This window comes from Rhyacophila brunnea, unplaced genomic scaffold, assembly GCF_057557595.1.
Source record: "Rhyacophila brunnea isolate RB1 unplaced genomic scaffold, BYU_Rbru_1.0 scaffold_18, whole genome shotgun sequence".
Taxonomy (NCBI): Eukaryota; Metazoa; Arthropoda; class Insecta; order Trichoptera; family Rhyacophilidae; genus Rhyacophila; species Rhyacophila brunnea.
Window position 1 is genome coordinate 32,981,559 of NW_028232837.1, and position 25,300 is coordinate 33,006,858.

Here is a 25,300-nt window from a genome sequence, read left to right on the forward strand (position 1 = left end):
AATCAATCCCGAAAGTTTCGGGATTATGTTTATCAATCCCGGGATTCATAGGTATCGAAAATAGCTCGAGATCCCGAGATTCCGGAATTCGGGATCCCGGTTTTGGAATCCATATCTACGATAGTATGACCTTCCAGCCTTCGGATAATGAGGACCGTTTCGCCTGCGTATTGTTTGGGAATCTGTAAAAGCGACCATACCTTCACAATATTCTTTTTAATAAACATATTTTTATTTATACATGAAAATATATTATTTATTGTTATATCAATACGTACGCAATTCATCATAAAATCTCGATAGTCAATGTGAACACACTTCAATGTCATGGTTGTATTTTTTTATAATCTTAATCTTATATTACACAATAAGGCATATTCTATTGTTACATATTTAATGGCATAATTGTTAAAACAATAATTCAAATTTAAAAATATTGACCAGTATTTAGGTAGACACTTAGACGAATCAAACAATATTTTTAAAGCATATTGCAACATAACATGATAAATAAGTAATTTTCCATAAATCTACTGAAATACATAATTTATTATAAATCATTAGTCATTTTACAATTTATGATAAATGCAAACCTATTATTTTTTATTAAAAATGTTTTAACCTTTAATTTCTCTCTCTAAACCGATAAAATAAACCGCAATGATATTTTAAAGTACCTACTAACTATGAAATATTTACAATCATTATTTCGATACTTTGGATTGGCTAAACGAAAGAGCTCGTGCAATTTAACATGCATCATTCTGAAAATACTCGCGCCCTATGCATTACTACTATGCTACTTTAACTATTGGCCTTTTGAAAACCCCCTTTTATACACAAGAGACGCAGGTTCGATCCTGCCGGGTTCCTTACTTTTTTCGAAAAAGATTTATTGGAATCTATAAGAAAGATCTATTGGCCATATTTTCTCATGAGTGTTTTCAGAATTATGTATGTTCAATAATTAGAATGGTAGGTACATTCTTAAATCTTGTAATAATTCTTTGAATAAAAGAAATAGTTAATCACGTAATTTAGTAAAACTGTATACTTACCGATTTTTTTTTTAAATTTTTTTTTCTCTTACCAGTTTTTTTTTTACGTTTTTACCGGTCATGTCAGCATTTCGTAGTTCTGCTATATATACTCTGACGCCTGATTTCGATTGGTTTGAAGAACTGGTAAGCCACTTTGTAAATCTGTTAAGGCATCATATGCATTTAAAAAAAAAGGTTCGGCCAATTATGGTCGCTTTCATCCCTCCTACCTCAAATCCGCAGTTAATGTCGCAAGTCCAGGCGACCAGCAGTTACTTCAAGACAACAGGCGCGCCTAGACTTATTACAGCTAGACCATGGCGAGTAATTCAAATCGCCTACAGACTGATTCAAAAGTTAAGTGTAGACCACAAGCTTGTAACAGTGAAATTGTCGTGGAAACCTTCTATTCGAGTCTCTGTGCAAACTCCGTTAATCAAACTACCTGTGATCCTTAATATAACCCCCGACCAACCGCCAACACCCACATCCATCAAAATTAATTACAGCCAACAACTGTTGTGTCCGTTCGAGAGGTGCATTTAGACTATTCCCAACCATAACTTTGCTACCATGATGACCGCGTCATTGACTTCAAACATATCATCAACGGTGCTGCTGGTTGTAACGAGTGGGTAACGTCATGTTCCGCAGTATCCCCACTTCGTCATATTATTTTACTCCGGTTTAAATCCAATTCATTGTCTTCCAAAATGCAGACTCTTGCAGAATCTAATCCATTCCGTATCACACTTGGTTTTCATTGGACGCAAATAGGTGGCGTGAGGTTCATTTTTTAGCACTGGGAATATTTAGGGAGTAGTCAAGGCTGAGTTTACCATGCATTGAAGTCTATGTTAACTACGATTACTGAGCATACTTCTTATAAATGCTCGTGTGAGAAATGAGCAAAGAGAATGGATGAAGCCAATGCAAAACGATTTGAGTGATTAAATAAAGAGATCCTCTCTCTCAGTCTATATGTTATTCCTATTGTTTTATGCTACTATTGTATGGCGATCAAGTCGCATTAGGGAATCTTATCCCCAAAAATTTTCAGTACCGATGAATCCTGGGACTAGTAAACATAATCCCGAAACCTTCGAGATTGATTTTTGTATCAATCACAATCAATTAGTATGTGTACAAAATTATGTTAGTGAAGTGTATATAATAAATAACATTTTTTTGTTGTCATACTCAATCGTAAAAACATCTGAAAAATAATAAATTCGTTCATTTAACCAACTAGACGCCACTGACGTTCTGGCACGCGAACGGCGTCTAACCGCCAGTGCCATGGACGTGCAGGCAGGCATTTGTTTCTACGCCGAATTTTATGAATGTTATCTTTTCTTAAATAAATAAAAAAACTTTTATTTTCACATTAATATCTATGTATATTACAATATTATTTACTATATATTAAACCCATGTATTTCCAAGATTGAACGTACACAATATGAACATTAAATGTATTAAATAGTATAAATTATACTTTTTTTATTAATTAGACATTTTGACCGATTTTATCAATGCAATTTGTATAAAAAAAAATATGAACTATCAAGAAAAACACAAATCCCGGGACCAGTCCTGGGAACCCGAGATCTTCAAATTGTAATCCAAAAATTTTGGCTCGGGATTGGATTCCCTAGGTCGGATGGGCCATGACTTGGAAAGAAGATGATTCTCATTTCGAAATAAAATCAACAAAAAATGAATAATTCTGATCGGAGGCGAGCAATCTTGCCTCTATTTACCATTCCATTGCGAATGCACGTACCTACTTATAAAACTACATATTTACATTTTATAGCAATGATTTTTATTTTTTATTATTTTACATTTATATTCGCGAACGAATTTCATTGTTTAATATCCACCTGCGATGTTGATCTTGAGAGATTACCGCAGTGTTGCACGGAGTCGTGTGCAAAAAAAACGTACCGCGGTTTTTTTAATTATTACACTCTAGCACAAACTAGCGACAACCGACACGCTCCAGCGAGCAAAAGGGTCACGCAATATGTCTCAACAAAAACAGCTTTTAATTTTACATTACTAACTAAAAGCATCCATTGATTCGTAATCCAATAATTTTACTTTGAAAATATAATACCGACGAGGGCTTTTTAAGGCCATACCTTAGTTGGGGCACGGTCTAAAAAGATCGTGGCCAGGCGATGCGCGGATTGCGGGTAGCGGGTGCAAATGACGTATGTCAAACCAAATATAATTTGTCTTATAAATCCAACATGTGTCCATTTAATGTTCTATTTATGGTTTTATCAGTAACAATAATAATATATTCATTGACATGTTTTCTTTTTAAAGTAAATGGGTAACGTTTTTAATCATCTTTACACGATTTAAAAATTAATACGGCCGTCGCCATCACGAAGCAAAATGACGTGTTTCCAGCTCCACGTTCTCTCTCCGAATGGGAGCGAGTGCAAAATTTCCTCGCGCCTATAGTTGAAAATTATTTGCCGTTTCACTGATGTATCACCTTAAACTACTGACTCAAGGTTCTCGGTTAAGGCGATACCTCTACGTCCTCTACCTACCAGAGGCACCTAGCGGAAAAATACAAAGCTTGCAATATGAGACATTTTTTCATAATTTACAATTTAAATTATTTTAATTAATAAATATGTATCTGAAAACATTAAAAGAAAAATATGTTTTATTTTAAATCAAAGATAAACTAATAAAATGCAAATTTGTCAAAGGATCCCATCTTATTATTATCTACATATCATTTTATGGGTAGAGCCTTTTGACTAATTCGTGGTTTTAATATTTTTTATATTTATTTTAAAATAAAAAAAATTACAAGATAAAAAGAACTTTTTATATACTTACAACGTTTTTAAATTTTCTGTTGAATTAGTATGCTCAATATGCTCAAACTTGTACTTGATATGAAGTAAATAAAAAACAAACAAACAAATATAGAATACTGAAATGTCATTTTGATTTCCATAGTAACACATCTTATATATTAATAATTTAGTTGCTAGGACCACCCACTTAGCAACCAATAATAGTAGATTGATTTCTTCCGAAATAACTTTTCATACAAAACAGAATTAACCGAAAATTAATTCAATTCTACTTAAAGGTGGCTAAAAGTATTAAAAGAAGCATCGTGTTCTGTTATTTTCTAAAAGTTTCAAATGTCTAGCTAGTCGGGAAGTTAGTTAAAAATCGATTGCAAGATTTTTACCGGACAAATAAGAATACGAGCTAATAAAAACGTTGTAAAATATAAATGTATATAACTTGAAATTCTTTTTATTTATATGAAATATATTATTTAGGTATGGTCCCATTATTGAAGCTCGATTTAATATAACGGTAAAAGATATTGGTTTCAACTTTTAACCCACTGGGTCTAAGATTTTTTCACTAATTTTCTAATATAAATGTTTAATAAGCTGGTGTATGTATTTCTTAATTATTTTTAATAATTACTCAGTCTCAAAAACATGATATTTTAACATTTAAAGACTACTTTATAATCGCCACATATAAAATAAATATTATTATCACATTACGTGTTTCGCTCACATCGCTATGTAGATACTTCTTTCTAGTAGTTTCGAGTCGTGATATGAGCATCATAAATCATAATATAAGTATTGGTGAAAACCATCAACGATAATAAAATTATGAGAATGAGAACTACGTGAGATTTTTAAAATAACTGACCAAGCGTAGGTGATCACAAAGATATTGGGATCCATCCAATTAAGGCTCGAAATGGACCGGAGTGCCGTTCCGGTTCGTGAAATCGGTTAAATTATCGCTTTGTCTCGTGGAAAAAATAATTTGACTGCTGAGCTAGGTAGGCCACATAACCAAAAAAACTTACACACTTATTTTTATAAAATACACATATAATTTGATAACTATGTTAATATCTTCAGAAAATTTCCAGCGCTCTGATTCGTAAACTTTTCCATTTCGAGCGCTACATCCAATTGTAGATTGATAACAACTGACGATGATTGATGATGAACAAATAGCTTGTTTTCGTACCCCGTCTGGTGCTTAAGTGCAGGGTTTTCAAAAAGATGTGTCTAAAATGTCTTCGATGAGCTGGATATCATGAATTTATAAAGATCCAAAGACTCTACTGGGTGAGACATATAGACGAGCACTTAACGTCGACAAAACAATAATATGAACGTCGATACGTTGGCCATATACATATGGATATCACGACTCCGGTGGCTGGACGGATTGGAAAAGCACCTCTGGATCCTCCGTGTGTCCAATTTGCGTCACAGGGCGAAATAGAAGAGATACTACTAATATATCTGTACTGTATTTACTATTTGTGGCACTTTCATTATACTTTTGCAGTATAATTCAATGCTTGTATTTAGAATTAGGTGTGTAGCTAGTAATATTCCACTAATATTATAAGGCTTCTAATTATTCGGTAAGTATAAATTTTCAAAAATAGGAAGTATCTTAATAAAAGTATTTTATTAATTTTTGGGAACAATTTAAAATCAGCAGGAAGTAAAAAATGCTCAATGGTAAGTATTCAAATAATATATGAGAAAGTATTTAAATAAGCACAGGGAATTATTAAAATGTTTAATGTCAAGTATAAATATTTGTGTGTCAGAATAGATTAAAATTTGGGCAGAAATAATTTAATTGGCCGCTTTTTTAAATTTTCTAGGATAGTATTCTTCTCTGTCATTCCAACCAGGGTTATAACATAGACTAATATTCGAGTTTGTTGTATCATAGACTACTACCATAATCGTCTATGGTTATGCTGTACCTTGACAGATGACAGTTGACTTCCTCAGCACTAGAAATCTAGAATAGTATTTTTTCTTTCTATTATAATGAATGTATCTAAAAAAAATGGCTCAATAATTCAATGTGGATCTTCTGAGCAGGTTTCTTAAGAAATTCGTTCTAGCCATCAGCTGTAACTGTTGGTTCTATGCTCTGGGTACAACAAAATTAGTTTGTAATCAATTATTAATGTTTATTAGAAACTGTTTTCAGTAGGTATCTACACTGGGCTAATGACCATTGAAAATAGATGCTCCATTATAGAATTATGTCGTATGCCTAGTGTGTATTATAATATATTTTTAACATTTAAAAAAATAAGAAGACAGGTAGGTAGGTACACCAGATGTGTCTATTATAGGTTTATTTTTGATATAAAAATAAAGAATAAGGCAGACTTCAGTTGTTTACAAAAAAAAAATACATGGCAACTTGAAGGGTCGCTTGGCTTGTCGTGTCAACGGTGAACGGTGTGACCAGGTTATTGTAAATTTTATAAAAATATATCAATATTTTCCCCACAGCAAAAAATGCCTAGCCATTGTCGATCAATGGACATTCCTTTTATTTGTAAATAAAATTATTTAGTATAATTTATCGATATCCGTAATTTTGATATATGGAATAAGTAATAGGTATGTTTCAATTGTCTCGACATTAAAAGGTTCGTTATCTAAAAGATTTATACTAATATAAATTGTTTTATAATCGACATGCAAACCAGAAAGTAGGTAGCTATTTTATTTGAATTAATACTAATATCACATAAACTCATTCGATTATCGATTTATTAGTTCGATCAATCATATTAGGTATTTTAATCTCATTCAAAATGTATGAAAAATTTGGTTGAATGAATAATATTTCACAATATAACATTTTTTATCAAATTTAACCTTAAAATGAGGTATTATTTTTCATTATTACTTTCTTTAAAAATATTTAAGTAAGTATATTAGATATAGGTTGAAATAGTCCATTAACTATCACTTAACTTTAAGCTCATTAGTTATTTTGCACGTAATTTCAATTGAAGACAAATTATTCATAATCGTTTCGATAGAATTAATTTGTGAAACAGGTTATTTCAATTAGATAATAATAGCTTAATAGGTATATTTTTAATTTCCATAATATTTATAAACCGTCAAATACCACTAAATTATTATAATTTGGGTTTAAAGTTATCGTAATTGAGGTTATCTTCTGTCATCTGTGTGATGTGCTCATATAATTATTGCTCTTTTGGTGCACCTTCGATTACTTCTTAGTTGGTGTTCTTTTAAGAATCACAATAATGGTGATTTGTACCGAATATTCATGAATTTGGCGTGCGAGCATAGACAAATATCCCTTACGTGCGAGATGGTAACCCTAAATTGCTACGCGTCCCATATAAAATTGTTTACTTGTCAAATTATCATAATAATAATGGATATATGTTTTATCTACTGACACGCGTAATTTAAATAATTATTTTTTAGTTTTACAACCGATTTTTTAATATTATTACTTCCTCAAACATTTATTAACCCTCCACACTAAAACTGGCGTCCTAATTCTGACACTTCGAAATAAATACTTACCAATGATTAAAAATTCTGACACTTGGAATTTAAAAACTTTTCAAAATTGTCTATTAATACTTCCTTCAAAAATACACGCCATATTATAAATCACGTTTTCTCAACGACAGTTGGCAACACTGATAGCAGTCCGTAAAATAATTCTCAGAGTTTTACCTGTCCACATCTATAAAAACACTAATACAAACAATACTTTTTAAAATAACCAGAGTTGATTAAATAATTGAAATAATTTTGGTATAACAATTACCTGTTCCACAATATTTTCTCATAATAGGTATATTATATTTTTTTAAATTTTAGTGCGGTCATAAAACCTGGTCTAATCTTTATCCCATTTATAAACTGCAAACATTGATAAGGATTAGATTGCAAATATTGTTTAAAAATGTATACGATTTATATGCAGTTTCGTTAAGAAATTTCGTCATACATATTCCAACATACTAACGACGTATATTAGAGTCAAAGTGTCCCTTTTATTCACTTTCTTAACGGAAACGTAACGAATCGTCACGATTGAAATTGATTTATCAATACTTTTTGTAATGACCGTATAAATTGTACATACTATTTTACTCATATTAGCTGAATTAGCTAACTTCAATACCATTGCTGCAGCTAGGTTTCTGGCTTATACAAAAATGCGATCTGTAAACGAACACTATATTCGCAGACTATTTTGGAAAAGTCTCACATTACCCACCTACTTATTGACAGCATTATTTAAAATGGTGTCATTATCACGGAGGACCGCCATCTTTATATTAATAAAGCCTGAGCATAACTTTTTGCACAAACAACGAGTGGTCTATTTTTCAGCTGTCAAAATCAGATCGCAAATTGCTTGACATATTGATTCGCCCTTTCTCGTTTCAAATTGAATTATGAAAAATACTCAAATCAAATATATTAACAATCAGTGTTGTTTATAAATAATATACATTCCTGTTTTTTTTTTTTTAGAATTATTAATAACCATATCCTTGCTTTTTCTTACAAGGTGGTTGTTAGTAATTTTGAACAATCACAAACATCCAGGCTTTGAGAAAAACACATAAAATGTTTTTGTCATGACCGGGAATCGAACCCAGAACTCTCGGGTGGAAGGCCAGCGCCTTATCCACTGCACCACGAGAGCCGCCTATACATTCCTGTTATTCATTAGCTGTCAAAGTCAGACTAATCCTTCATACAAAAACCGGTGGTAATAACGATTTCCAAAAAAATATGCAGCATTGATCTATGCATTACATTTGTAGAAAGTGTATTAATGCTAGTGTATTATTTATCATTTAACTCATATATCCTAATCAAACCATTCCCTGTGTCAAGGCTTACTTTGATCGTCACTTCCAATTATTAATAACACAGAACCACTAAATCAGATGAACTCCAAGGTCTCCAAGATACGTTAAAACAATCTGAAAGAATACTCCAACGAGTGAACACGACAGACGCGTCAATATGAGCACTCTATAGACAATGACAGGCAATGACAAGTCATCCATAGATAACGGGAGAGGTGAAAAATAGGACCAGTCGTGAAATGTATCGGCGTTCTTCTTCAGTGGGCAATGCAGGGAGTCTTATCTTAAATACGAAGCTTGCAATTATAGAATTTTTTTGGAGAATTCACTAGTGTTTTAAATAATAAATACGTATATAAAAACATAAAAAAGAAAAATATTTTTTATTTACAACAAAGATAAACTTAGGTACAATTATTAGAAAACTTTAAAAAAATCGATTTTATTATTATTTTGTGGTCATGTGTATTATTAAAATTTAGTTTATTAAGTTTTCTCTAACATACAGATAAAAATTTTAATAAATTTATGGTTTTAAGGTTTTTGTATGTTTTTTTATATGTGTGTAATTTAGAATCCATTCTACTAAGGCGGTAACCGGACAAAACAGAACAGTGACAAAACAAAACAGTCAGGGGAATAATGAAACATTAATTTTTGTGAAATTTATTTAGGTTAGGTTAGGTCATTGTTTCGTTGTACCTAGTCACCCAATCATTTTGAACACATCCTAAGCTTGCCGGCAAAGTTCCGTTTATTCGAGGCTTTCTAGCGATTAGGAATGCAGAAATTAGGTATATAATTTGATTTATTATGACGTATTGAAAATCTGTGCCATTAAAAATCTATTCACATAATAGAGATAGGACAATTTCAATATTGAATTTATATTTTTCCTGAAAGGTCATAGTTATATTTATCGTTGTTCTGTTTTGTCACTGTTCTGTTAATGCGTACCTACATATTTATATTCATATCTTCCGAAGTTGTCCTAAACGAGGATTACTCATTTACCTTTTTAGGGTATTCGCTAGATGCTACTAATCATAAGAATATACGGTACTGTTCGGTTATGAGGAATTAATACAGCGGAAAATACATTTTTAAAATACCCGATATACTGGATTATTTTTAGGTTAACCTAACCAAACCTAACCTAACCTAACCCAACCTAACCTAACCTAAACTAACCCAAACTAACAAATAATCCAGTATATCGGGTATTTTCAAAATGTGTTTTCCACTGTATTCCTCATAACCAAACAGTACCGAATACACTTAATAGAATTATTATATAACAGTAGGCTACTTATTAGTTATGTTCATTTACTGAATCACTAATAATAGTTTTATCAATATAATTGTATTATGTTATTTTAGTTCTCTTTTTTGTCTATGGCCAAACTGCACGGTTCTTCTTGGAAATAAAATATTTTATTTTGATTATCATTATCATACTGCTTCGGTGTAATCGAACATAATTCCGTAAATACCTGCCTAATCTAATTTGTATATGGACGCATTCGTTTTAGATTTCCAGGTATACAGTCATTATCTCTAATATAATCGCCATTGTTTTCCAATGATAAGCTTTATCTCTATACAAATCGTGTGTTTATACGATCATCGTTATCACTATTTTATTAAAACGTCAAGGTATAAATGTTATTCTGCTGACTGAAGAGAAATTTCAGAGTTATTTTTTAAATATTTTCAAATGATTGAAAGAAATAAAATATTATTCGGTTATATCTAAAAACAATACAAAAATATTTGGCCGGTATTCTTTTAGCTTTGCGTACAACTTTACAAAATACTTAGGGATCACCTATGTGTACGCAACATTACTATTCTCTTTGGCCCATGCCCAATCCACAGATGAACCATATAGACTACGCCGAGCCTCTAAGGCATAAAGCATTATACGCGCCCGCCGCATGAATCATCGTTTTTTCGCGAATCACCGCTTCTCGGCGATACGAATGAAAGAAAATACAATGGAGTCCATTCATTGAACACAGCGAGCAAAATCACGCTCTGGACGGCGTCATCGATCGACGGGCGAAAAGTCATTATTTAATAACAGAGAACGCATTGTTTAATTTTATTGCATGTCCTTTATTTCGCTGGTTGAATAATGTCGTCGTAAATATTTATTACAAGCCCGAAATAATATAATATTTTTATTGCTTTGTTATGAGAGACGCTGTAAAAATAATTGTTTTGTGCTGCTTGGGCCGCTTATTACATAGGTGAAGGGTAATGCGCGGCGAGAGACGTGTGATTATGGTTATGAATAAATACTTAATACGCCGACTTCGCCCGCTCGACGCGTTCTGTGGGCACCATCGCTAAGAATACCTGATGCTCACAAGTCTTCAAGGTGACGCCAGCATTCGTAGTATACAGCATATTATGCTGGGATTACATTATGATCACGTCACGTGCTGTATGTGACAGTAGAGTGACAAATTTAGTCTATACTTTCGTCATTCCGCAGAATATTTTGAATTATCACTATCTCTATTAATAATGTCAATGATCTCTATAAATGTAATTATGGAAAGTAACAACTCAAATTTATTAGTATTTTTAAATATTATTCATTACAAATATTCATGGTAATATCAATAAATTTTAACAGTGTCTACATGTTCATGCGTTAAAATTACTTGCGATATTGCATCCATAAATAATATTTTTAACAGAAAACAACCAGCGTATAGAGTATATATTAGACGTAAATACCAGACATAGATAATAATTTAATATAAAATCCATAGAGAAAAAAGATAAAAACAAAGATCGCGTATTTTGACGTAAGTCAAAAATGTGTAGGCATGCAGAACATAATAAAAAAAAAAGTTCATTGAGTCATGCTGTTGCTGATGTAGCGCGATACGCGTGAGGTGACCTCATTGTTTTTTTCTGGTGATTTCGGCATATTTTTCCAACTAACAATGTTACCGATTTTAAAGTTTCAAATGTGCTACGGGATAGGAGCATCAGTCTGATAACATTTTAAATACCAAGAAAAACGACGTTACACGCTTTTTCTTGTAGCGGCAGCTTACTGTGACGGCAGTTAACGTGATGATAATGTATTTGATGCATTAATGGTATTTGATAGCCTTCAATGACGCAATAATTTCATTAGCTTTAATGACAGAAAGGCTAGATCCAACGTTGCTTCTTCACTTTCAATGTGACGAGAGGCTGGATAGTTCTCTTTCTTATCTTTTTAAGTCATACAACCACAAATCCAGTATTTGCCTTAAGAATTTGTTCTTTAAGTTTAGTATACGGTTGCTCTGAGCTTTGTAAGGTGCCATGATTAGGGCTGTCAAAAAGTACCCATACTCTTTGACCAATACTTCTTCATTTTTTCATTCGATATGATGGCCTTAGCCATGTCTCGCTACCCTGACGTATCACCGTCAGAATGCAAATGTTGAAAAGGTGACATTAAATTTGGTGTACACCTGTACTAGGCTAACATTACTCACACAATTCACTATTCATCTGTTCGCCGCTCTTTCTGTGTCTTCGTTAATAGATTACCAATTCCCAGAAATATCTAAAATATCTTCAAGGATACCGTTAAATGATCATCAATCAATCCTAACCCAAACACGTGTGTAATTTAAAAAAAACCAATAAACTATTTTTACGTATGCCCAAGTATAATTCACTCCTGAATAGTTCGTTTATCAGCATGTTTAATACATCCGTTTAGACACTCAATCAAGTTTCTCAGTTTATAAGCATACCTATTACTATAAACATTGAATTTGTTTTTTATTTAGCCCAAATATGTATCTATTTTTTTATATTTTTACACGTCAAAATATGTTGGTATAATATTACACAATATACATAAAAAAATATTAATTACATACATAATTTTAAAACACCTCAGAAAAAATACAACAACTAATCTAAAAATAAGACACTCAGCGGGATTCGAACTCGCACCTCCTGGGATTCGCGCCCATGTACTACCACTAAGCTATATATGTCCTATCTAATTGTGACAAAATTAATAAGTGGTTTTTACAATTCTCACTGAAGTGCTTTCTAAATTGCGTTATTTTTTGGCAATCGGCTTTTGTATCTTAAATCAAAGTAAGTATTAAAAATTAGGTACCTTCTCCAAATTTTTGTTATAACGTACTTGCACTTGCTAATAATGTTATACCAATTCATTGAATATATTTTCTTTATATTATTAAATAGGTACATAATTTTAAGGTTATCAAGGGGCGGTTCGGACCTTTGAAACACTTTTTCTCCGTGAACACTCGATTATATACGGAATTATTTCAAAATAATATAACCCTGTACTTAAGTGACACATTTTTTATGACAGTTCTACACTTTACGTGTTAAGCTCTTTTGAATTAGTAACATACCTATATTATCAGCGATACTCTAATAATCTGTGAACATAGACTGGGAAATAAATATTGAAATCTAATCTCCACATTAATAATGTCACGAGCAGTGCATTAACAGTAGGTACTACATTCCCTTCGTATTAAGGTGTTTCGTATTAATAAACTTATCAAGGTATTATACAAATTAATATAATATCTACCTGGATAAAAATTGTTTAAAATTGTACATTTATATTGTGCAAGGGATCATAAAAAGTGTTGATAAAATGTATGTAATCAAGTGCGAATTATAATAAAATAATAAATAATACGTAAAGCTTAACAGGCTAAACTGAATAAAAATACACCTTTCTAAAACAGACTAAATATTTGCTCTTCGAATCAATACATACAATTATTACGTTTTTAATTCATCTAAAATATGATATTACCGTTGACGAGGGCTAGTTATTTGGTCATAACATTTGACAGAGTGAAAATACATTTATATACATTGTAAACCATGTAAAGCTATATAATATAGGCGCAATTAAATTAAAATAATATTTATAATTAAGTATATAAAATATACTACCAAAAATGCCTTGAAATTGATAACGAAAATCTTGAAATTGCTTAATTTTCATAATACGTTCAGTTTGTTTTAAATACGAGTATTATTTTTGTATATAAGTAAAAAATGGTTTTTAGTTTAATTGGATTAAACTCTAGGTACCTAATGAAAATATTATTTAGATAACTGAAATCACACTATATTGTATACAAAATATTTGTATTGAAAAAAGTAACATTTAATACATAACCTTTATAAAATAATGTGTGTTCGGTAGAATGGGGTCTATATGCGAGTAATTTATTACAACCGTAAAAGGGTCTATATAAAATAAGGATATATTAATACATAGTCATTAAACAGTAATTTTATTCGATGGCTACAAGATTTTTGTTGAATACTGATGGTATGTATTGTGTGTTGTGATATGTGCATCGGATCATTTAATTTTTGTTTTTGAATGGCCAAGGGCCCAGAGTAGGGAATCCAATCCCGAGCCAAAATTCTGTTCCCGGGATTTCGGGATTACAATTTGACAATCCCGGGATTGGCATTTTTTTTCCATATAAATATAAAATTTTTATATTTACAAATAACATTGATAAAATCGGTCAAAAATAAATCTAGTATAATTTATTCTATTTAAGACATTTATTGTTAATATTGTATACGTTCAATCTTGGAAATACACAAGTTTAATGGAGTAAATAATATCGTAATATTAATAATAATGTGAATTTAATATGAAATTGCTGTTTCTGATAGTAAAGACATAATGAATGGATTAGCGAGATTTAAAATACTAAAGCAAATAATCATGGCGTACTTATGGCCTTTCCTCTTCATAAATCTAATTAGACAGCCAAATATGAAACGGCCGTAAAACGTATGATATCATGGTGGAATTACTTTGTTAAAAGTGCGAAATTTTTAATAATTTATGTGAAAATATAAAATTAATCGGCTACCTACACACGGGTCTAAATCAAACTTCATTCAAACTCAATTTATTTCTAATGTAGTTATTTTTTATTAAAAGTATTTTTTCTGTTATACTTTCGCTTTTATTTTATTTTCCATAAAAATTGATAAAAAAATCAATCCCGAACTCCCGGGATTATGTTTATCAATCCCGGGATTCATAGGTATCGAAAATAGCTCGGGATCCTTAGCCCAGAGTACAACAGACCTAACTCTTTGAGCAAGCATTGTAAACGTTTTCCAAGGTTGCATAATATTTTGCGATTTTCTATCCCTTATAGACGCTTTTTTGAGGGAAGCCTTCATATATAGAAAATTATAAATCTTTTATATTTTTCCAAAGTGTGGTGCTAGTTATTTTAATATTAAAAGAAGTTACGATTATAATATATCAATATATTCAAACAATTTAAATATATCGACAGTTTTTCATGTTGTAATTGCATGTCTTAACTTTACTGTGGAATAATAAATCAATTTGCAACGTTCTTGGCAGTAATATTTAGCTAATAATTATTCGTATTTAAATTATTTTAATTAACTTGGATGAAGGTGTCTCCTAGCGTTTTCTATCCACTATCCAGCGGCCTGAAAGGTATGCCTTTCGTTCATACCTCTTAAGGTGACATACCTCTTAAGGTGAGGTATCCTTCAAGCTATGTATCCTCCGAAATTGCACTTAAGGTTTTTAGTAAACTAAGTATGGTAAGTCCATATAAGTGTTAAATAATCTAATTAACTATTTTTTTTTATTCAACGAATAATTCACAAGACTTAAGAATGTAACATTCATTTTATTGAACATACATAATTTAGAAAACACATAGAACCTGCGTCTCTCGGGTTTCGCGCCCACGTACATTGACCACAATGCTATAGGTATCCTATCTAATTGCGACAAATTTTAACTAATGGCAATTACAATACTCTCTGAAGCGCTTTCCAAATTGAGTTACTATTGGCGATCGGTTTTTGTATTGTAAATCAAAGTATGTATTAAGAAACTACTTTAATTACTAACCGATACCACAGTTCACTCCAAGCGGAGCGCAGGTTCGATTCCAGCGGGGTGTCGTATTTTGTTTCGAAAAAGATTTTTTCTATTGGTAATAAGTATATTTTCTCAGAACTATTTTGAAAATTATGTATGTTAAATAATCGTTTATTATCGAGTTATCTCCAGTGTTATTTGCAAATAATTATTGTATAATCCGGATATGAAGTGACCGCAAAATATAACTATCGATAAATATAATAAATGTGCTGTTATAAAAGTGAATGCAAAATATGTATACCGGAATCTAAAAAAGCACCCATGCAAATAAAATACACCATAAAATTCATAAATAACATACTAACATTCAATAATAATGGTCGATAAATACGTCAATTAAATCAAACAGTGAAAGGAAATTAATGTATCTAATAATAATTAAAAAATATCAATACGTCCTCTTTCATCTTTCTGTTTCTTTCATATTATCGAAAGTGAATTAATGTTATGCTTACACAGAACATCGTAGAATGCAATAATATAGGCGTTTCTGAAAAGCATATTCTCTGGATTTTTATTAGTTATATTATTTATTGGTGATATCATATTCGCGATGTCTCTGCCAAGATACAAACATCTAGATATGGACGCAGACGACATCGACTTGGAGACTTCTTCGGAGAATTCCGATTACGATGACGAGTATGACCCACTCGAAGCGATTATGATCTATCGGAGCATGTATGCGAGGTCTCAAGGTGATATACATTTCTTATAAAGATATTATGTTTCACTGATATACCTGTATTGTGATATCTTATTACGAGGGGCATTCATTGTTTTATATCTAAATCATTTGGAAAACGATGTAAAGGCCAGTTCAGGTTGGTCGAGTAGTTTATTCGAGTGGCGAATGATTTAGTTTCCACTAAATGATTTAGTATCTGAAAAGTGTCAGAACACAGAACATTATTGAGTAGCGTGTCAAAATGAATAGATCACAGCGAAACAAAGCAAAAATAAAAAATATTTATTTTTTTATTATTCAACGAATAATTCACAAGATTTAAGAGTGTATGTTCAAAAAAGTTAATAACTTCATTTATAATGGCTATATTAGTAGTAATTTGAAGAAGAAATTCTACAACAATCAATGAACTTGATTAAAGAAAACGTGTTCAGACCTGTCTCGTAGCTTATTTTTTAGTTAGAGATGGGCCCGCTACTCGACCGAAAAAATAGAACAAAATGGATTGACTCGACTAATTACTAAATTACTCGAATTACTAAATTTGTCTCTTTATACCAATGACATTATTAATGGACAACGCACTCAATACAGTAGCTAGCAAGTAAATTCGCGCATAGCGACATTTGCACATGTATAGGTAGACGTCACGCAATTTCCATTATGCGATATCACGCATCGGGAATTTATAGCAATATCACCTTTATTGTAATGGCCTTAGAACAGTGTTTCTAGTGCCAATGTTCATTTGAGCGAACCCGATCAAACCGAACCATTCGGCACACCAAACAAAAAGCATCGGGAATTTATAGCAATATCACCTTTATTGTAATGGCGTTAGAACAGATTATGCCATTCGGCAGACCCGACAAAGAAGTGAGTGTCATTTTTTTTCCAGATGATTCATCCATATTAATGTCATTGGTTTATACACGTTTAGTTACTAAATTACTCGCCACTCGACTAAGTTACTTGACTAATCCGAACCAGCCTTTAGATCAAAATGATTTTTAATACTTCTAGCTCTCACCGAAATCCTTCAGTATATTAGTGATATTTAAGAAGAAGATAACAAATCGATAGAATCGTCAACAATAAACTTAGTTTTTTTTTAAGAACGTTTTATGAAGAAACATTGTTGTTTTAATTTAATAAAACGATTTTTTTTGTAGTACTTATTCCACTATTAATCAATAGATTAGGACCTCTGAGGTCCTAGGAATAAACCGGTCCTAATCTATTGATTAAAAGTGGAATAAGTACTACAAAAAAAATGCGTTTTATTAAATTAAAACAACAATACAATGCAGTTCCACCATGAATTGACAGTTAACAAAATAAAAGGGGAAAAAAATGGAGAAACATGTTTGGATACGGGACCACCTTTAATTATAGTAAAATGTATTAAGACTGCATTAGCACCTCGTTAGATCTAATTTTAAATCTCTTTGTCTATCTATAATAATATAATATTATGTAATTGGCGAAAAAGGTTTTTGAGTGAGATAGAAAAAACATTACAGATTTTAGTTAATCTTTTTAATTTATTTATTTATTTTAAAAAGATAAAACATTGTGTACATAATAAATCAGAATTCAGTACGTTCACAACATGAGATTTCAATTGAAAAAAAAGCTGGTTCTAATCATACAAGGTAAATAAAAATACATACTTGTCTAATATTATATCACAAGAGAGAATAAAATATGTAATATGTTATATTATAGAGCATATTCAATTATATAATATACCTAGTGGCCTGCCAGTTAAATGCTTTTCGATACCTCTCTTGTAATGACTTTAATCACATCGAAAAAATCTTATTTTGATGAAAACACATAATTTTGAAAGATTAGATATACCTCTTAAAAATATCTTAAAAATAAAACTGTGGTTAGCAAAATGTGGTTATGGTTAATGCATACATTAAAGTGAATACTCCATCTACCAGAAGCATCCAGCGGATAAATACGAAACTTACAATTTGGGACATTTTTTATAATTTATATTATAAATTTTATAAATACGTATTTTAAATCAAATATAAATGAAAACAAATACTGGTTCCATCCAGAAACACCAAGTTCCCTTTCTAATAGTGTCTCAAATATTATTTTGCCAATACGATCAGATGTAGTCTAACTAATTGTAGGTATACATAATAATATGTACCTACCTAACTACCTACTCTTGCTTTTAAAACTTTTGAGATAAACTAAACGCAACTTTTCCAGTCAAAACTTTACCGGTGGTTTGACGTATGTTACATCTACTCACGTGTGGTTAAGTTTCAAGTTGAACATTATTCGTACAGACGTTCATGCCCTAACTAACGAAATACATTCCAACTGGTTTTCTCTGAAGAAACTTTTGATTCCTTGGTATTTATTTAAACCCTGTGATTTAATTAGCTTTCGTGTCAAGTGGTCGCAATGTACACAGTTCTTAATAGAAATAATTAAATATTAATATAAATTATAACCATGAAGTTATAAATTTTGATCTCGGTTCTAATTTAAATATGTTAATAACTATATTATACTTTAAAAAAATTCCACCAGTAAAAAATAATTACTATACACTACTGCTCTGTTCAAATTTTGGAACTTTTACATCGAGTAGTAATTATAAGTAAACATAATATGACGTATTAAAATGTCGTAGACGATTTCAAAATGATCTTTTACAAACAAGCTTGTCGACAAGTACCAAGTTCCATAGAAAAAACAAATTTTAAATACTATAAATATTCTTGGCTGTGATTATTTTCTAAACCAGACAAAATGAGTCAAAATAACTGTCTAGTTGATTACTTATAATATTTTCAAACAATGCTAAGTACTGAAAGAGCCATTCCGATAAAGAATATATATTTAATTAAACGACTTTTATTTGTAATAATTTTCAAAAGGAACTTATTTTTATTAAAATGCATAAATAATTATTACTCATCTGTAGGTAGAGTTGGGTTCGGGATTTTCCATCCCGAATGTCGAGAATTGAAATTTTTAACATTTCGGGAAATCCCGGATCTCGAGAATCTTTTCTCGGGATTCAGGATTTCTTAATTATCAAATATTTTTTGAAAAAACAATTTTCTATATTATGAAAAAAGACAGAAAAAACAAAACGTTCAAAGACTGATCGGGGCATTTAACACAATTAAGCCAACGTCGACTCAAAATGAGCGCAATTTTTACAACATCAGGGAACTTTGAGTCTCAAAAGCGTACGCGATTGTCAGATGCAGCGATTTACAGTCTGTGTTTTTTGAAAGTCTATTTAATAAGTAATGTTTTGAATTATTTTTGTTTTCCTACTTCTATCTTGTTTTGTCTTTTTTTTTAATTTGTCTGTTTATGCACTGATTTTAGGAGTTTTACAGTTTTTTTTTTAAATTTCCCGATATCTCGAGAATTTTCGAGAATTCTTTTCTGGAAATCCCGGATTTCGTTAATTCAAAATTTCATAATTTCGGGAAAATCCCGAATCTCGAGATTGAGATTTTCTCGGGAAATACCCAACTCTATAATACACAGTTCTAAATATAAATAATTAAATATTAATATAAATTATAACCATGAAGTTATATTTTGATCTCGGTTCTAATAAAAAAACTTATCCACCAGTAAAAATAATTACTATACACTACTGCTGTGTTCAAATTTTGGAACTTTTCCATCGAGTAGTAATAATTATAACATAATACGACGTATTAAAATGTCGTAGACGATTTCAAAATGATTTTTTACACAAGCTTGTCGACAAGTACCAAGTTCCATAGAAAAACAATTTTTAAATACAATAAATTAATATTCTTGGCTGTGGTTATTTTCTAAACCAGACAACATGAGTCAAAATAACTGTGTGGTTGATTATTTATAATATTTTCAAACAATGCTACTGAAAGAGCCATTCCGATAAAGAATATATATTTAATTAAAATACTTTTATTTGTAATAATTTACAAAAGAAACTTATTTTTATTAAAATGCATACATAATTACTCATCTGTAGGTATTCTCGACCATGTCCGATCCTAATAGGATTATATGGGTCTCCAAAGAGTGGAGGTTTGTATTAACAGATTTTGTTTTCACGAGAAATGGATGTCAGCCACTTGCTCAACCTATTAGGTCCACACTCTGACTCATACACAAATTGAAAAACAATATGTGTACTTCCCAGACCTAGGATTCGAATCTGGGACCTACGACGTTATAGGCCAACGCTTAAGCTGCGCGACCATCGTGGGTGTATATTCACAAATATAACGCCAAGGAAAGCAATTTCCTATTTTTACAACGTTTTATTAGCTCGTATTCTTGTTTGTCCGGTAGTTGTTTGTCCAGTACAAATCTTGCAATCGATTTTTAACTAACTTCCCGACTAACTAGACATTTGACACTTTTAGAATATATCAGAACACGATGCCAATGCATTCTTTTAGTACTTTTAGCCATCTTTAAGTAGAATTGAATTCATTTTCAGTTAATTCGTTTTGTATGGAAAGTTATTTCAGAAAAATCCGTAAAAAGAAAGAGACTATTATTGGTTGCTAAAGGGGTGGTCCTAGCAACTTAATTATTAATATAAACGTGCGTTACTATGGAAATCTAAATGAAATGTCAAAATGACATTTCAATATTCTATATTTGTTTGTTTTTTATTTACTTCATATCAAGTACAGAAAAATTAAAAACGTTGTATATAAAAAGTTCTTTTTGTCTTGCAATTATTATTCGTATTAACTGTGCAAATCAAAATATAAAATTTAAAATCTAAATTTAAATATGTTTGTACCTACCTTATCATATTTATTAACCGAAAAAAATATAGATAAGTCCACACCGAACCATTATTATTAGTTATTTTATATGTACCTATATAAAATTAATGTATTCAATATTACATATATAAACATTTATTTTGGATACACAAGCTTTTATACAGGGTAAACTTTATTAAGTAATATATAGTTAATAAAGCTCACCACGTGAGCTAAGCACCTATCGAAAAACATATAAAACATCATAAAATACCAGTAAATAAATGATGATTCTCTTAAAAAGTCATATAATATGTGTTTCGTATATATTTTAATATAAAAAGTATATCGAATACAGCTTAACAGCGTGTATTTAAAGTTCAGTATAGATAGATCAATACTAATTAAAAAGAAGCCATAGCAATAGGAATATCGACGACTAAACATAAGCAAATCATTCTATGTACAATATAATAATATATCGATGGATTAGTCGGGTTCGTGCACAGATATTGTATGTCCAATTAAATCTATATAATTAATTATTATAATCTAGGTACAACACGCCCACTTGCATTACACTTTTATACCCCGTTTACACGTGCATAGATTTACTGTGAACAGTAAGAAAATGTATGGGGAAACATGTATTATCCTGCAGTTGGCAAGATTGTGTGCATGAATCAAACAAGTTTGGAAGGTTCCGAATTTCAACGCGCAAGTAAGATTATTTTCGATCTGCGTCTGCGCAGTAGAGCGATAGTGGCGAATATGCCGGTAAAAAAACGAACTACTCATTTTGAGCTTAACCGATTTCAAATACGACCTGTCAGATAGTACTATAAAATGACAACATTGCGCCTCTCTTACTCTTGAAGAATGAGATTTGAGAGACAGTCAGCACTTTTACTTGTAAATAGTTATTGTCATGATAGTTTAAAATAAGCACTATTGCCGACAGTAATTCCATGCACGTGTACATTTCGTTTGATCCAAATCATACAAATTCAATTTTCTAAAAACATACAAAAACTGGACTTATAATTTATGTGCATTAAACCAATCGATATAATACATACCTATATATAATAGGTATATTAGTTTTTTACTGAGTTCATTTTTTTTAATGAACTATTTTCTCTTGTCATTTATAATATTCTCTCTTGTAAATAAATGAAATTGAAATTGAAATACAGTAGTGCTATCAGGGGCGGATTTACCATAGACCTAACGGACCTATAGTCCAGGGCTCCTAATATCCAAGAGCCCCTGAAACCAAAATATAAATGTGTGCTGTTCATGGGTATATCCCGAAATAATACGGCCAAATAAATACAATTTCTACAAACACTTCAAATATTCATAATTTGTTTGTTATATTTTTTATTGTGATCCTTGACTTAATAGGTAGGCGATAAAGTTTTTACTTACTTTATTGTATTAATTTGCGATATAAGTTAGAGTTAACTATATCCGTTGTCAGTGTGTTTTTGCCTTTTGGTGAGTGCACATAGTGCCTGAAGATCCCGAAAGCGAAACGTTGGTCACAAAAAACGACTCAAATGAAATAGTACAAAACTTAAATCCGTTAGAATTTAAATACAATTTCAATTATATATATTGAGGAAGGGTCTTGTAATATTTCCGTAGTTCTTTTACAACTTACTTTGTTACTAAATGAAATAAATAAACATTTTTCTTTAATTACGTTTTATTAAGTTTGGTAGTTTTGGGGTCCAATAAGACAAGTATTAGCTCAGGCCTCTTCAAGTGTAAATCCAATTTCATTTTAGTTTTAAATAAATGTCTTATAACAAAAAATATTTTTCCAGGTCTGTCGGTGTCAGAAAAGGGCAAGGGCGGCATGTGGGCATTAGCCCTACAGTCCTTAGGCGCCGCCCTTCGCCTTCTAGCTCCTACCGTCCTGCTCACCATCTTCTGTGGACAGGATTCCCTCATCATCAGGCTTCTGCATCACTGTGACAAGGCTGTAAGAGGAGGTAATACGGTATTGCTTTACTAACATAGCTACTCGTATTATTTTACGCGTTCAATTACAATTGAGGGGTTTAGAAACAGAAACGGCAGTTTCCATTTTCGTAAAGTATTGGTGAGTCATTAAAAAGATTTTTTTACTCTCTTATATGTATAATTTCTGAAAGAGAGAGAAAAATATTTTTATGACTCGTCAACGTTTTACGAAAATGAAAACTACCGCTTTTGTTTTTAGAGCCCACGATTGTAATCTTAGTAATACAAATCATGACTAACTATATGCTTGCACACGAAAAAATAAATAAAATCGAATGAGAATTTGACATACCACAAAAATAATAAAAAAAAACAGCGATATCTTTAAATCAAGTACACCAAAATTATGATTAATAAAACATAATTATTATATCTTGCATTTGATAGTCGTACATTTTGGACACTTGATTTTGCATTCGACTATTGCCTTAAGGCAAGGTCTAAAAAGATCGTGGCTAGGCGATGCGCGGATTGTGCAATTGACGCGTGCCGAACGAAATATAATGTGTCATATAAATCCAACATGCGTCCATTTAATGTTCTATTAGTAACAATACTAATAGGTATATTCATTGACATGTTTTCTTTTTCAAGTAAATGGGTAACGTTTTTTTGTCATCTTGACACGATTTAAGAATATATACCCCCGTCGCCATCACGAAACAAATTGACGTGGTCACAGCTCTACTTTCGCTCTCCGATTGCCAGCGAGTCCAAAATCAAAATTTCGTCGCACCTATAGTTGAAAATTATTTGCCGTGTCACTGAAGTATGCTCTTAAATATTCCTTCTAAGGTTATTTGTAAAAAGAAGACTAAAAATATTGTACAATTTACGTAAAAAATAATTAACCTACTTTCTTATTAACTTGTTGTAGTTCTTAAATACTTTTTTCGCGGCATAATAATTTGACAAGTTCATTTATCTACGCATAAGATGAGAATATTTTCGCAAATATAATTATTTTTGAAGAAATTTACTGGTCAGGTGAGTTTAAGATCGGTATACAGAATAGGAAAATTAGAGGGAATGTTGCTCGAGAGCCAAGTAGGTACAAGATGAATCTACTCTAATATCAATAAAATAAAATCAATTATTGCTGTTTTTTTTATATGTTCTCTTATTTGGCATAAATATTAGGTACATAGAAGAATTCATAATTATTTTTTAGCTTTTTGACAATGATCATTATATTATAATTTATATTATTCCATTGCAAACAAACAGTTAGGTAGATACATAATATACTTCATTGAAAATTACATAATATTTAATATTACATTCGAATTTTTGTCCGGATAAATAAGTAAAAATGTGTGTTAAATAATATTTCTGCGTTTTGAGGGTAGGTTTTTACCTCTTATACACAAATATAAAATACATAATTTTGAAAAACACTTTCTGAGAATATATTATAACCAATAGAAAAAATCTTTTTTGAAAAAAGTTACATCATCATCATCATCATAAATTAAGTTACATCATAAAAAATATTGGAGAAATCTACGATGTCGGTTAGTAATCGAAGTAATAGGTATCTACTTTGATTTAAGAAACAAAAATCGATTGCCAAAGTAGCTTGATTTGGAAGAGCGCTGATGAGTAGGTATTAAAATTTACCAATAGTTAAAATTTGTCGCAATTAGTATGTCACTGCGTAGCATAGTGATAATGCACGGATGGGGCGTAAACCCGGGAGATGCAGGGTTCGATTCCCCGCCGGGGTGGCTTACTTATTTCAAAAAAGATTTTATCTATTGGTTATAATATATTCTCTCAGAAAGTGTTTTTCAAAATTATGTATTTTCAATAATTAGAATGATACATTTTTAAATCTTGTGAATTATTCGTTGAATAAAATAAATAGTTAATTATAAATTATTAGCAATTGCAAGTAAGTTACACCATAAAAAAATATTGGAGAAATCCACGACGTCGGTTAGTAATCGAAGTAATAGGTATCTACTTTTATTTAAGAAACAAAAATCGTAGCATAGTGGTAATGCACGGATGGGGCGTAAACCCAGGAGATGCAGGGTTCGATTCCCCGCCGAGGTGGCTTAC

The 25,300-nt window shown here is 31.1% G+C and overlaps 1 protein-coding gene across 3 annotated transcripts in view; it reads left to right on the forward strand.

Annotated features, from left to right (window-relative positions):
• Positions 1 to 25,300, forward strand: part of LOC147073450 (uncharacterized) — a 66,033-nt gene that overhangs the window by 14,452 nt on the left and 26,281 nt on the right. For 2 of the 3 annotated variants that reach the window (XM_085945549.1, XM_085945551.1), the window contains exons 1-2: positions 15,868 to 16,446; positions 23,038 to 23,205. In XM_085945549.1, coding sequence (XP_085801675.1) covers positions 16,302 to 16,446; positions 23,038 to 23,205 — 313 coding nt within the window. In that variant the 5' untranslated portion in view covers positions 15,868 to 16,301. Of the gene's footprint in view, positions 1 to 15,867; positions 16,447 to 23,037; positions 23,206 to 25,300 lie in introns of those variants that run through there. The other variant, XM_085945550.1, reaches the window with a different exon arrangement.